This window comes from Lichenostomus cassidix, chromosome Z (genome assembly GCF_008360975.1).
Source record: "Lichenostomus cassidix isolate B80296 chromosome Z, HeHo_3.0, whole genome shotgun sequence".
Classification (NCBI taxonomy): Eukaryota; Metazoa; Chordata; class Aves; order Passeriformes; family Meliphagidae; genus Lichenostomus; species Lichenostomus cassidix.
The window spans coordinates 32011097-32027253 of NC_139511.1; the positions used below are offsets into that span (position 1 = coordinate 32011097).

General features: G+C 38.2%; 1 protein-coding gene across 1 annotated transcript in view; it reads left to right on the forward strand.

Moving 5' to 3' along the window:
- ISOC1 (isochorismatase domain containing 1) overlaps nucleotides 1–4171 on the forward strand; it is a 28990-nt gene extending 24819 nt beyond the window's left edge. Inside the window, exon 5 of the mRNA XM_085042226.1 lies at nucleotides 4097–4171. Coding sequence (XP_084898352.1) covers nucleotides 4097–4156 — 60 coding nt within the window. The 3' untranslated portion in view covers nucleotides 4157–4171. The remainder of the gene's footprint in view (nucleotides 1–4096) is intronic.
- The last annotated feature ends 11986 nt before the right edge of the window (nucleotides 4172–16157 follow it).

Consider the following 16157-nt stretch of genomic DNA (forward strand, 5'->3'; position numbering starts at 1 on the left):
AATTATATAATGATAGATTCATTAAAGCTGGAAAAGACATCAAAGATCATTGAGTCCAACCTTTGACCAAACACCACCTTGTTAACTAGACCAATTCACAAAGTCCCACATCCAGTAGTTTCTAGAACACTTTCATGGATGGTGATTCCAAAACTTCCCTGAGCAGCACATTCCAATACTTAACTGCCCTTTCAGTAAAGAAATTCTTCCTGATGTCCAGCCTGAACCTCTCCTGGTGCAGCTTGAGGCTCTTACCTCTTGTGCAGTAGCTAGTTGACTAGAAGAGACTGATTCCCACTTTGCTACAGTCTTCTTTCAAATAGTTTTAAAGAGTGCTAAGATCTTCCTTGAGTCTCCTTTTCTCCAAGCTAAACATCCCAGCTGCCTCAGCCTCTCCTCATAGGACTAAATCTCCAGACCCTTCTCTGGCTTTTTTCCCTTCTCTGGGCACACGCCAGCACTTCAATGTCTTCTTTGTAGTGAGAGGTCTGGAACTGAATACAGGATTCAAGGTGCCCTGGGGGTAACTGGTCTTACTGTTGAAGGCCGGGGCCAACAAAAAGGCATTAAGTACCTCAGACTTTTCCTCATCCTTGGTTAAAATGCTCCATCCTGGGTCCAATAAAGAATGGAGGTTTTCATTGGCTCTACTTTTGTTGTTAATGTGTTTATAAACATACTTCATATTGTCTTTCACAGCAGTGTCTAGTTTAAGTTCTAGCTAAGTTTTTCCCTTTCTTATTTTCTTTCTACATGACCTAAAAACATCCTTGCACTCTCCCTGAGCTGCCTACCTCTTCATCCAAAGCTCAGATACACTATTTTTTCCCCAAGTTACTGCTCAAGCTCCCTATTTAGCCAGGCTGGTCTTCTCCCCCACCAGCTCATCTACTGGCACATGAGGATGTCCTGCTCCTGGGCCTGTAAGATTTCCTCCTTAAAGTATGTCCAGCCTTCCCAGACCCCTTTGTTATTAAGGGCTGTCCCCCAGGGCACTCTCTGAACCAGTGTCCTGAACAGGCCAAAGTCAACCCCCTGAAAGTCCAAGATCCAAGCATTTTGCTGACCCCATTCCTTACTTCTCTGAGAATCAAAAGCTCTATGACTGATTCCATGGTCACTGTGCCCAAGACAGTCTCTGACCACCACATCTCCCACAGCTCTTCTGTGCTTGCAAACAGCAGATCTGGCAGGCACTGTCCTGGTAGGCTCCCTTACCAGCTGTGTCAGGGAGTTACCTTCCACACACTCCAGGAACCTCCTAGACTGACTCCTCTCTGCTGTGTTGAGTTTCCAGATGACAAGCTAAAGTCTCCCACAAGAGCAAGGGCTAGTGATCACAAAACATCCACTGATAGAATAGCTCCCCTGCCCTCTCACCCTGGCTGCATGTCTGTAACACACTCCCAGCAGGATCTCTGCCTGGTTGGCCATCCCTGTGATTGTCACCCACAGGCACTCAGCCTGTTTACACAGCCACCCCACGCCTCTCCCTCCTCACCTGTCCCTTCTGAAGAGCTTGTAGCCATCCACTGCAGCACCCCAGTCATCCCACCACATGGTGATAACTGTGGCACAGCTTCCTGCTGCCAATGGCTTACATGCTGGGTGCATTGGTGCATATTTACCCATGCTGAGTGTACTAGTGCAGATGCACTTCAGCTGGGCTGTCTATGTCATCCCTGACAATGGCGTGTCACCCCAGGCTCATCTCTGGCAAGCTTGATCTTGTCCCTTTCCCCCTTTAAGCCTGCTCAATCAGCATGGCCTGATTAGAATCCTTTTCCCCCCCTTTTATACACCTATCTGCAGCAGGCCTGGTGCCATAGAAACTATGCCATGATAAAAAAAGCCAAAATTCCCTCAATAACACCAATCTATAAGACAGAGTGAGAAGCATGACCTGCAGGTGCTCCTGATGGCTACTGATGGCTTTCCTGTTGAATGCAGACTGGAGTGGTCCTGTGACAGCCCCGAGAGGGCCATGGCAAGGTGGTTTGTTCCTCAGGAGTCCTTGATTTTGCTTCCTGCTTGCCATTCTGACACTAGGCTCCTCAGGGCTTGTGCTGTGGGCCTTTGATGGGCGATGCATGCAGGACAGGATATTATTTGGGGAGTGCCCCTCCTGCTATTAGCACTCTGTACTCCTTGGTGGGTGTGCAGATGAACTCTATCACATAGCCTAACAAAATCAGTTCAGTAACCAGATATTCACAACATTCCATACACAAAGAAAGCAAGTACCAAGCAAACAGTTGATGACAAATTACCTTTTACCTTTCAAGCCACATGCCTGTGAACACCCACATAATAGTGCAGGGAAATTACTTGTTGCATTGTGGTCTTTCACCTTTGCTTGAGAGAAAGCAAGGAAAGATGACAAAAGAAGGAGACAATGCTTTCATTTTTTCCAGGGTTCTTAGCTCTAGTAAGTCTACTATTAGTTCCTCAATACTGCTTCATTACTAGTTTTTAAGGATTGAGTCTCTTGGCATCCTTTACTAATGTCTGAGAAGAAGAGAATAGTAATTAATAAGTATTCAGCCCGGGGAAAAACTGTCTGCGTGAGAGGAAATTATAGACTGGAAAAGCTGAGCTGAGCAGGCAAGGTAGATAACTGAAAGACTGAAAACCCATTAAAACAAAATGACACTTGACAAAATCAGTCACACTTGTTTCTCTAGTCCTGTGAAGGAAAACAGAAATCAGTTCTGTTCCCTTCAATTTTTCTTCTGTTTTCTGAGTACCTGAGATCAAAGGAAGGTAGAGATTGCTTGGTTGTTTTATGCTGGCTTTGTAATTAAGATTTTTTATGAATACCTAAATTTTTATTTTTAAACTATGTTAAACAGTATTATCTTTGAAAGTAAACACATATTTTAACAAGAGTAACAATGACATATTGAATATGTTCTTTCCCACAATATTACAATAATTCTGTTTCAAGGTTATTTTTTTTCCAGGACTATACATCTTTGAATTTTTCAAATGTAAACAGAAAGATATGCGATCATTAAAACAATATATCACATTTTGAGGTCTTAGATAAAAAAAGTTAATTTTCAGCAGAACTGACTTCGGTTATATAAAAGTAAATGTATACTGCTTTTCAGCCTGCTTTTTTTCCCCATTTTTGCTTTTTTTTACTTTTTTTCTTTTTCATATTTCAAAATTACTTTTGCTCCTGAACACTTCAAGTAAGTAGGGGTGTTTCTTTGGGACATCTCATTACTAGTGTAGTTTAATCACATAGGAAATTGTAAATTTACTTTATTCTTTACATTCATTCCTAACTTGCTTGCATACTTGGCATAGGGAAAGCCTATTTACTGTAGTAGTCCCGAATTGAAAACTCTGAAGGTTCAAGGCTAAATATAAAACTCCTATGTTTTCTGTTTTTAAATCACCCCAGAAAGCATGCAAGCACACACACACACTCACATGTCTTAATTGGGCATTTTTGGTGACCTTTCATAGCATTTTAGTACTTCTAGAACATCTCAGCCTCAGAAGCCAATGTCCTTCCCAGCAGCTTGTAGATCATAGATCTATGTCTATGGTGATGGACTAGATGATCTTTGAGGGTCCTTTCCAGTCTAAATCATCCTATGATTCTATGATTACTGATTTACCTCCATAGCTTTTTGTAGAAAAACCTTGATGCTGCAAACCTCTGGTGGAGGTCCCTCTTAACATGGATGATTGATGATCCCATTAGCATTGGTTAGCTTTCAGTACCTTGACAGTGATAACAATTATTTCTTAACAACTTAACTTAGTGATAAGGCCTTTAGTACTTTTAAAAAACTTAATGTCTATTATAATTCTTTATGTTTAAATACAAATTCTGTTTTCCACGTGCTGCTCAGTTTTGAGAGAAATTTGTTCTACTCTAATGTGACATTACGCATGTATCAGTAGGACACTTGTAGTCTCCTGCCCCCATGCTAGTACATCTTTTGTGGTCTTGCAGATGGCAACAGTATTTTTCCTGCCTTTACAGAAACACAACGGATTGGAAAATGCGATGGCACAGAAAATGTGAGATCACAAAATCTGATTGTGGACAATAGCTCATTCTGACTCTCTTCACTAGGCAGCCATAGAGGGGAGACACTTAAGAGCTAGATGCCTAGCAGCTGGAAGACATGGATAGATACACATCAGGCTACATGAGGTCAGCAACACACTTACTACAATTTCTTGAATTTAAGAGTGATATTTAATTTTTGTCAATATATTTGATGGTGCTTTTGGGGATTTAAAAAACACTAATTAATAGATACCTAATGTGAAACAATTTTATCCTTTCAAATTCAGACCGAGTGAACTTAAACAACAATTTAAAGAACATTTTTTAATGTAAAGGATTGTACATGCTTTATCTGTAATGCACAGATTTTGATGTTAAAATTCAATGAACATTTGATGTTCTTTTCATAATGAAGACTTCGGCTGCTCACACATCTAAAAGCACTTATTTCATGTCTAAAGTTACTTCAACAATTAGTTACTGTAATATGTGAAATCTATATATATGGTAGACAATAAGCTATTTCCCACACAGTTCCAGAAATTAAAAATAACATGCTCAGAGCTGCACAATCATCTACAGTTGGATTGTGATATTCAAAGGCAAAGAACATTCTGTTAATAGAAACCACAAGAGTCTTGATGGTATCTGGTCTCAGAATAATCTTTTATGTGCACTCCTAGGTTAATGAGTAACCATGTGAATAGTAGAGAAAGACACTCTGGAAACAGGCACATGCAGTACTTTGGAAGGCATTAAATGCTGAAAAGATGATGAGATGGAGCAAAGTACAATTGGGCAATGCTTCACAGATAAATTTGGAATCAAAGGACAATGTTTTTACAGGATATATTTAACCCTTGGAGGTATAACCAACCCAGGCTTACAAAACATCTGTATTTACAGATGAACTAGTTTTGATTTGTAGATGTTTTAATTTGGGACCACAGTTTGGGCATCTTTATAGCTCAACCTGCCAAAAAAGCCAGATTCAAAGCTCTGTTGCAAGGTACAGTGGTAAACATGCAAGTGTGTTTGATGTAATAATAGGACTTCTGAGAACAGTTAATGTAGAGAAGACCAGTCCTTAAATTCTCCCCTATAATGTTAGAATTTGTTTACACTTTTCTTTTTCCTGAGAAAAGACGTAGAATCTGATATTACACAGTAATTTGAAGAAATAGGTTTATATTGATCTTTGGAGAAAATCTTACTGTTAAATTCCTCATGAGCTCTGTCTGTTGTCTTGTGCTGATTTGGTTTTCTGTGATTTCTTTAAATAAAAATATATTATTTTTCCTACTAGAAAATAAATTGGAAATGAAAAAAAAATCAGTAAAAATTGACTTTTTGTTACCACCATATTTGGTCTTTAATAGAAAATCGATGAGGTTCTCTCTGGGGAATTTGTTACATGGAAATATAACCAAGAAACTTTTAACTTATAACCTAGCAAAGAAACATGGGCAGAAAAAAACATATTCATTGCCAAGATGCAGTCAGTAAAGACAGGCTGGAGAAATGTGAAGCACCTTAATTCTTTATGCCTTTCAGAGGCCATAAAACTATGATAACGATTTAAGTAACTATTTGTGTACCATGGCTTAACAACCCTATGGAGACATTTCCTGAAGAAAAAGCTACATGTAAAAAGCTACTCATAAAACTGTCCTGGTGTTTACTTCCTCCCTATTTTAAGAATGTGTATCAAAGGTCTCTGAAGGAAAGCTTTTCCATTTGAATAGTGACTGAATTGACACACTGATGCCAACTATGCTTGGTTTCTTGAGATAATAATAAATGTATGTGAGAAACAATCAGCACAGATCCTTTAAGGCATGACGTGTTCAGTGCATGTTGTACAGTGCATTTATGTACCTGGTCTCTGTTGAATGAGAGACCTGACTGTATATCTGCTACTACCAGCCACCTGTCTGCCACAGATCTGACTTTTGGATATTAGGTCCCAGAGCACCTATTTCCTTTGCAATCACTGTCAAGGGCCAGGCCATCCACATTGCGATAACAATCCCTCCTCTAATGTTGTCTAGAAAAAAAGAGCTAAAACTTTATCCATACTTTCATGGTGACATGGATGAGATAGATAGGAACCCAAGAAGGATTTTCTGTCAGAGAAAGGGAAATGGTGTGAGAAGGAGCCTGGGGTATGTTGTCCCTGAGACTTGCTCAGAAGTGAGTGTTCTAAGATTTTGCCTAACAGGTTTGATTAAAATATAGTATCCCAAAAGTTGTTTTCTTCTGTACCAGGAAGAACCACCTTCTTGAGTGGTTTCAAACTCTGCTCTTACTGTCTGGTTTGTTGGCAGCCACATCTTGTATCAGGATGGAAAATGTATATCAGGTTCCTAAACTTGCCTTTTAGGCTACCTTGATTTTTGTAGACATATGTGATATTCTCTCATCCCTGAATGTTCTTTTTCCTATCTAAAATGTCTTAAACTGCTCCTGAGCTCCTCATACAGAACCTGCTCCATGGTCTGTTGCCCTTTTTGTCTTTTGAACATTTTCAGCATTAATGTACTCTGCTTGGAATGAGAGGACTGGAACTGCATACAGTGTTGAAAGAGATGGTGGACTTTATATGGTGGTACTATAATGTTTTCTGCTTTGTTTGACTGTTTTGAATGTGCAGCAGAAGATAATGCTTTCATTTAATTTGTAGCCCCAAAGTCCTGCTTCAGGAGTGGTAATGGACACTTCCCTTCATCTCCCTTTTTGTAAGGGGAGTTGGGATTGTTCCTGCCAGTATGCATCACTTCATGTTTACTGACACTATCTCTCATTCACCCTTTGTTTTCTTGCCCACTCAATGGATTTTGTCAGGTGTTTCTGCCATTCTTCCCTTGGCCCTTGTAATCACAGATTTTTAAAATTTATTCAGCAAGCTGTTACCTTACACACATTTGCAGGTAATTTTATCCACGTATTTCATGTTACTCGCTTTTTGTCATGAATTTTCTGTAGTATATTATTTTTCTGTAAAAGCAACCTTCTTTTACTATAGAAAAATCCTGTGAAAAACATATTTTATTGCTCACCCTTATTGATTTGCTCTTCTTACTATGGAAAACACATGGCAGAATGGTTTTTAAAACAGAGAAATACATAAATCCTGAAATATGAACTTATATTTCATTTGTGTTTAAAAAAACCCAACCAAACCAAACTCCCAAACACGTCTGTTCCCAAGATGCATACATTATCTGGAAGATGGTATTTTGAAATACAGTGCCTTGTGCAACAACTTACACAGTATGTCCTGCTTCATCAATAGGTTCTGATGTATTTGATTGAAAAGGTATCTCTATGGTATTCCAGATGCTGGAGGATATGCCCAATATCAAAGAATTTAAAAACCAAACCCATAGCATGGAAGGTCGTGTTGGAGTAACGACAGGAGTAAAATGAACACATTTTTAAACCTAGTTCTTTGGAGAGTAGTCCAGAAGTAGGGACTGAAGGCTTTAAGATCTGATTAAAAGATTCAAAAATTAAATGGTCTGAGAAAAAAAAAAAAAACCAACTGTTTTAAAGGCAGCTGGTAGGATTAGAGTTAGAATGAACAGGATAAGATATGATTTGCTACTTAAGAGCATAAGTGATGAATAAAGGAACACACTTCATCAAAACAGTCTTGTTTTGACCAGGTAAACCATGAGAAATGTTTCAAAACAGTTTTACAGGGGTAGAATGTGTTTGTAAGAACTGCATTTTTTTATTTATTGTGCTTTGCCTTTATGGACTGCTTTATCTTTAAAAAAATGTTCCCCTGAAATTATTGAGTTGGATTAATATAAGCTGCTTTCCCATTCCCTGCACTGACAAGGAACCACTCACTAATTATCACAGGCAACCAGCTTGCCTGGGAGCATTTAAGAAGCTCATCTTTTCAATTCGCACTGATTTCTTGAGAAAGGTAGGAAATTCTTTCCTATGAAGACTGTACAGTCAATGGAATAGCAAACCCACCTTGTCAGAAAGCCCATGGAATATCAAGAACCTTTTCAAGAATAACCAGAAGGAGCAGGAATAGGCCTCCGTGTTGCCTTTCTTCTTCCTCACAGTGGGTCATTCTCTCCTTAGAGGTTTATAATAGGCAAGATCTATTTTCTGGAGGAAATGCAGAAATATCTTGGCAGATGTGTACTTTTGTGTGTAACTTTTTCTAAGAGAAATAGAATTTCCAGAGGTTCAAGAGTGATACAGATCCCTAATTCCACATGGCTTAGTGTGGCCTAGTTGTAGTCTCTCCACTGAGATAACAGCAGAAAATATTAGTGGAGAATACATAATGTAGAAAATTGTGGGAAGACGTGAATTGCAGCTGTGCCCTTGAACAAGACAGATAAACAGCTTCGAGGGAAAGAAGTGTAGAATGTGGATGTGTGTTTACAACAAGAAGCAGAGGGATTTGTGACCAGTTAGAGAAGGTGCATGAACATAGCTTGTTAGCCAATTATGATGCAAAAAGGAGTGCATGTTATGCGTGTGACATAGATAAAAAGTATAAAAGGTTGTACTGTGGGATAATAAAGGGCTAATGCTTGCCACCATCCTCAGCATCAGTCTTTTGTCCACTGTCAGAAAATCTGGCAATTTTCATGTAAATTTTCCAGGTGAACACTGCACTTTTAAGCTCATCCAATTGGCCTTCAGGGGAATTCTTCTCTTTCAAAGATGAGTCCCAAAAACAGAACAGGAAATGAAAATGTCACAGCGTTGAAGTCAAACCACTTACCACACCATTTGAGGGGGATGCTCAAGTGCCTGGAGGGCCACCTCCCCTCCTTATCCCACCTCCTCAGCAGTCTCCAGAATCTCCACTGAACCACAGATGGAAGGCTTTATTTCCATGTCCTTTGCCTAAAATCCATCTCTATTAAAGGGTGTTAAGAATTCCTGTGATGTTGCCATTGGCCACAGTATCGATGTGAAGATCCACGGGTCTCACTAAAAAGTATAATCAAATTACAATTAAGCTTAGATGAAATTAAAAAAGAAATCTACAAACTAACATTAAATTAACTAGTATTAAATAACACACAAAATATTACCTATTTTTTCCCCTCTAATTATTGTAAAGCACTTGGCTATCATTTTATTCGGAGCCAAACTTCAGCAAACTCAAGTCATCATTTGGGGCAAAATCTGTGGAATAAAAATTACTCTTACTACAATTGCAGTGCTACTTTCTGCATGAGCCAAAGCTGGGCTAATTCTTCTGTGTTGCCGGGCACTGGTAACAGGTTGTAGTCCAGTGCTGGTGTTGGGGTCATGTCACTTTTACCTACATTTTTGTGTGTGTTTTCCTTGGGAATAAGCAACTTAGAGCCAGCCAGCTAGATCACAGTATTACTGCTTCCTCAAATAGGAATATTAAGTTAATTAGTTGTAATTATACAGATTTTAATAATTTGTAGAATTCAAATGTTTGTGAAGTTGTTCTTTTTTGGTTTTAGTTTTTCTTTTGTTTGGTTGTTTGTAATTTGGGGGTTTTGTTGTTGTTGTTGGGGAATTTTTTTTGTTTTTTGTTTTTTTTTTACTTTTCCTTCGGCACACTAAGGTGATAAAAACACAAATGAGATTGTTTTTTTCCCGATCGAAATGGAATTTATTTTATACCATGCAAACTTTTGCTGGGCATAACCTCAGCAATTACTATGAGATAGGACTATTTTCAGTGTATATATAGGCTGTGATGAATGCCCAAACAAAATGTCAAATGCCTGCAATTTCCTAAATTATTATACTGACTACTTGTAAATAAAAATACTTTTACAGTTCTATATGCTGAAGGTTACAACTATGTAAATGTCTTTTGGGAAATGAAAAATTCTGGTTCTTAAGTGAGCTTGAGGTAGCGAGGGGTACTTTGAGTGGAGTGAGAAAGACTTAGATACACACATGCGTTTTTTCTACATGACTTCAATGCTTCTGAAAGTGAGAAAACAATAGCAATGGTTTTGATTGGACATGGTGCAAGCAACCACTCTGAAATCCGCCCTATGCAGCTCTCCTAATGCACCTCAGTGCTGGCTTGTGGCATCCCTCATGGTTCCAGTTCTGGACCTTTCTTGAGCGGAGGCTGCCAACTGTGTCGTGTTGTGCCAAATTACATGGTGGTTTTCAGATACGTACAAATTGTGCCAAAAGAAAAATTTATTTTAAAAAATGAATCAGATGTTGAGATGCTGTTAGAAATAAAATAGAACCATTTACATGCTGAGTTTATTTCTAAAGTCTCTTTGATACACAAGTCTAAACAATCCAATTCCTGTTAAAGTGCTGGGGTTTGTGTTCTTTTCCAGATACAAGATACAAAAGGCACCCTTGAGTAGGCTGGGCTGAGAAGAAGTTGGTTAGTTAGTTTGCATAGTAGCAACCTCAGGAAATGTTTGAAAAGAGCCAAATGTGGAACAACTGATGCAATGGAACAACCTTTTCCAAACTTTTAAGGGTTCCCTTCTTGGAGCTTGCTCTGTTCAGCACACCAAATGACAGAGTGATTCATGTTCCCATGTAAACCACATGTTGCTGGATCCCTCAGTGGGGCAGATGTGTGGATGTAAGACAGGAAACTCCCAGTTTTAGGTTCAGCCACTGCCACAGAGCATCAAATCATAACAAAATCATTTTTAACACAGTGAGCGCAAACGCTAACTAGATTCTTGTTACTATTGCTCTGGAACTAGCATTAATGAAACAGAAAAGGCCTGGCTGCCATGATGTAAGTGTGTTTGAACCCTTCAGGTAGAATTTTTAGAAGTGCCTAACACTGGCCTTTTTTTGTCCCTTTGACACCAACAGGAGCAGAAATAAGCCAATGAGGGCAATGCTGTATTTAAAGCATTGTAGTAGATCTTACACCTCATATGACCACTTTTTATTTCTCTTTTCGCCTCTCTACTTGGTAGTCCATTTTAATTAGTTTACTCTCCAAACTGGTTAGCCAGGAAAACTCAACGGCTAAAGTCAGTTTTGTTACTTCATCACTATAAAGATTTGATGCTTTTAGGAAATGTAGGACAAATGGATTCAATTTCAGAAGCTGTCCAAGCATCGTGGCATCATACTGACTAATACAACAAAAATATATAAATTCTGTTAACATAAGCATTAAAAAAGGCATGATTGGTCAGAGCTGTATAGTATACAAAACAATCTAGAAATCTTACAAATGCAGTGAGCTATTTTTACGAGATTGCTAGCATATCTTGCTTTTAACCCAATTGGAAGGATCACAGCACCAAACCTTTTTTTGTTTTTTCCTTTTGGTTGTCTGATTGCTTCCCTTCTCATGAAAATTAAAACATAGAGAGGTAAAATAAAACAGGCACTTAAATGCTTTGAAAATATATAGTTTAAATGCACCTTTTTCTCTAAGTGCAGGTCTGGGCTTTTTTGATGGGATCATAAACAAAGAAAGCATATGATGGCAAAATTTACCCCCTTTAAAGCTGATCTAAAATTGAAGGCTTGGATTCTGTTCTCGGTTATACCAGACCAAGGCTTGGCTGGTATAATTCAGTGAATTTTCACTTGCATCATGCAAGAGCACCAGACAATTTAGAATTTTGCATAGAGGGCTGTTTTGGGTTTTTTTTTCTCCAAACACTAGCATTAAAATACATAGAGAATAACAACTGAAAAAAACATTAACTCTACTGTAGCATCAGCCTAACATCTTGTTCCTACCTGACAGAAATTCCAAAATCTTGGAGTTTTTACAGAATTCTGGGAAAAGTTACAGAAGAATTTAATGTTACCAAGGAATTACTGTATGCAACAATCCAGTTCTTCAGTGACAAATTATGCAAACATGTATCACCATCCATGGTATAATTTTCCCAGATTTTAACCAATTACCTCATTTAAATATGGCTGGATTCAGTAAAAAGACCCTGAACTATTGGGATATTCTGATCTGAATTTGTAATGAGGATTGGAACATAATCGTTACTTTGAAAATGAAGGAAATGTGAAGGAGTGTATATTCTGATCCAAGCCACATGTCTTAGGCTCCTCATTGTTCTTGCGCCTGTGGATTTCACTGCCAGATACTACTGGGCTTTTTCCAAGCAGATATTTAAACAGGGACTTTTGTTCCTCTTTATTTGGATAATTAATGGAACTACTTGATACCACAACTTTTCTAGAAATCATTTAATGAGAGATATCCTGTAATTTTCTGCATTTTTCTAGCAAAATAGTATACTTTGCAGTGACTGTAGTGTTTTCCTTTATGTACGAATTGTTAATTGCTAAGGCAGATGCAGTAAGCTTTTGTATGTGGAATTATATTACTATCAGTAACTTTAATTAACATTAATGGATAAGAACTTCTCCTGCCAAAACCCTGCAAGGTTCAGTTGTTATGAGAACTACTGTGTGTCTGTCTTTTTAATGCAAAGGAAATGCTGATGATGATTATTCCAACTTTTTCAAGAGACTTTTTTTTTCCTGAACTACAGACATAAAAATGCATTTAACACTTTCTCATCTGCTAAAAGAGTAATATGTAGCACTGTCATGTTTGCCTCTTCCAACATGGAGGATTCTACACAGTAGACAACAGCGACCTAGTTACAAGATGTAGTGTAGGAAATAAAAGCAAAAATGGAGGAAAGTAATATCACAGGCCACTCTTATTATCAGTGGGTCTTTCTGCAAATAACAGAATTGTTCAACTTCTGACACTAAAATTTTTTATCTGTGACAATAGAGATGAATTAGGCAGTGTTGATGGAATAGCAAAGCAAAATTATTTGTGAAAAGCATTTCAGGATATGCTTTTCCTCCTTTTCTCCTTTCTTACTTTGCTGAGCTAGTAGAGTCAAATGTAAACTAACCAGCAGGTGGTAGCAGTGTTTAAGATTTCTAGGACTGCTATATAAATCACACAAGTTGCTAATACATAGAGAAAATACTTCAGAGAGTACAGACCACACAGTCAACACTTCTGCAAGTTCATGGCAAGGTTCTTCCATCTTTATTGATGAGGTATGGACATTTAGTTGACACCTTTAAGACATTTCAAAGATTATGTCATGTGCAGGGTAATAGTCAAATGAGACTAATAGGTTGTGGGGAGGTTTGTGTGGTTTTTGTGGTTTTTTGTTAGGTATTTTTTCTGGTTTGGTTTGGGTTTTTTGGCACAAGACGAATTATTAGCCTAGTACTTCAACTTTACTCATTTCACTGCTGTTTCCTCTGTATTTGTAAAACATAGAAAGGTTTTGACAGTGTTCATATCAGAGGTTTTATTCTTTTTCATATTCACTTCAGTTCCAGTACATTTCAGCTTTATCCTTTTATTTTATTTGGCTTCTTTTATTACTGTCATTAAGGTGAGTGGAGGAAATGCACCCCATGCAATCATCTCTTTGCAATTCCTTTTGTTACCTAACATAAATAACTGCAAGCAGTATGAGAGGTCTGGTTGGTGTAACACACACAAACAATTTTTTTAACAGGACAACTATTGTGATAATAGGATAATTTTGGGTCATCATGCATGCAGTCTCTGGTAATGGCTGAAAATTTTCTGAAAAATGCCTGACCCAGGTGACTTTTAACAAAAATTTTGTGATATCAACACTGTTGTAAGGTACCTGTACTTGAATAAGTGACCCTAAATAAATAAGAAATTTTGATCCATACTAGATAATCACTAAGAACAGCATAGTTGTGTTTAAATTACTGATACATATACTCATGGAGTTTCCCCACTGGTGAATAGAGGCAAAAAGGCACATCTCCCCACACCTCACTTGTAAGAGGTTTCAATTAATATGTTCAAGTTATACTTAAGGGCCTTTCAACAACTGCCCACATTCATGGAGTTACTAACAAGAAGTAAAATATACCAAATATCAACAACATGTCAGGTGTTGTCTTTTGTATTTAAGGCATAAGTGGAGCTCTCCTCCATAACAGGCAACCCAAAATATCACAAAATGGGAGGAGAAAGCATGAATGATAGCATACAATTATGATAGAAATGGAAAACAACTTACACTGTAAAATAGTTCCAGTAACTTATTTGGTAGTCTGTACTTGTAGTACCCCCTTTGATTTTAGAGGGGAGAAAAAAATAGAGAATTAAGCAAGAGGATGGAAGAAAACATGTTTCTGAATCACAGGTTTGAAACAGAGAATGGTTTTACTATAACATACTGTATAAATACAGTCATGGTATACTACTGCAAGAGGTCAGTGGACATAAGACTCTTGAAACAATTACAGAGTCAGAGAATCACAGAATATGCTGAGTTGGAAGGACCCTCAAGGATCATAGACGTCACCTCTCAGTCCCATGGAGGACCATCCCCAAGAATTACACCATGTACCTGAGAGTATTATCTAAACTCTCCTTGAGCTCTGTCAGGCTGGTGTTGTGACCACTTCCCTGAGGAGCCTGTTCCAGTGTCCCGTGATTCATCTGGGTGAGCACCCTTTTTGTAATATCCAACCTAAACCTCCCCTGACACAACTTCAGGCCATTCCCTTGGGTTTGTCACTGGTCACCAGAGGAGAGATCAGTGTCTGCTCATCCTCTTCCCCTCACGACGAAGTTGCAGACTGCAATAAGGTCTCCCCTCAGTCTCATCTTCTCTAGGCTGAACAGGCTGACTCTTGTGCAAGTGACCTCAGCCACTCCTCATAGGCTTCCCCTCAAGGCCCCTCACCTTCTTCATGGCCATCCTTTGGATGCTGTCTGATAACTTAATGTCTTTTTTTTTTAATATTGTGGCACCCAAAACTGCCCCCAGCGCTGGAGGTGAGGCTGCCCCAGTGCAGAGCAGAGCAGGACAATCCCCTCCCTTGCCCAGCTGGCGATGCTGGGCCTGATGCACCCCAGGACACACTTGGCCCTCCTGGTTTTGGCTGAGGTCATTTGATCTACAGTGAAGTACCTAGTGACCTCCTCCATCATTTAATGTGTACTATTTGTATGGCATATTCACTTATTTATACAAATGGCTTCAACAACATTGATACAGCTGCTCTTCACAGACATTGCATAGAGAATACATCATTCTAAACTATCTGCAGTTATTCTGGCATTGAAATAAATATATCATATGATTTCAGAGAGATCCTTTAAATATTCCAGAACAGAATGCACATATAGTATGCATTTAATATTATACCTGTCAGAAAGTTTTGTTGGTACAGCAGCATATAGTTCCCTTTTGGGGATATTGACATGCTACACCTCTCAAGAAATGAAACAGAGATCTTGTGTCCTTGGTACTTCAGACGTAGTTGCAATGTATAAACCTGATACAGCTGCCAAGAGCTATTCCTCTTGGCAGGGTCAACCACATTTTTGGGAATCCAGCTTCCTCTCTACCATTTACTGCTGGTAATTTATGTAAAACGCTTCATTTCTTCAGATTGTGTTCTTTTTTATTTCTGTTCGATAAATGCTTTGTAATCAATTGATTTTTGATTCAAGAAACTTCCTAGATGTATATTGTCAAAAATGTTTTCTTTTTCTTGGGTGAATTTAGTTATGAGTAGTACTGGTAACGCTTCTTTTATTCTCTTGCATCCATTGACAATCGAAAGAATAGAAAACTGCAGTTGTTTGAAAAGTTTAAAAAAAGGCTAATAATTAGTGTAGAATTTAGTTAAATATTTGGTTTCACATACAACTTCACAGGGTGTCTTTAAACTTGTAAATGTATGCAGTTGCTGAACTAAGTAATTCATAAATTACCATGTGTTACCTGTGCTACCTTGTTAAGAATTCAAGAGCAAGCAGACAAGAAAACCTTTGCTGATTTTCCCCAGTAAGTAGGTGGAGTTCTGTTGACTTGAAATTATAGGGATGTGTCAGCACACCATGTCTGATGTTTTTCATCAGCTTTTCTACACAAGTGCAGAAAGAAACACAAATTTTTTATGGACTGTATTGTTAAGGTTCTTAATATAGTCCTCAAGTGAGCTTTTTCATGTTTATTACTTAAAATATTTGGTCATTTGATGTTTTCTGTTTTTCAGCTTGAAAATTTCTGGAATGAGAAGTAGGTTTTGACACACGGTCTTTCATTTCCATTTATTTAATTTAGCATATTTACATAAATTGCAGATATGT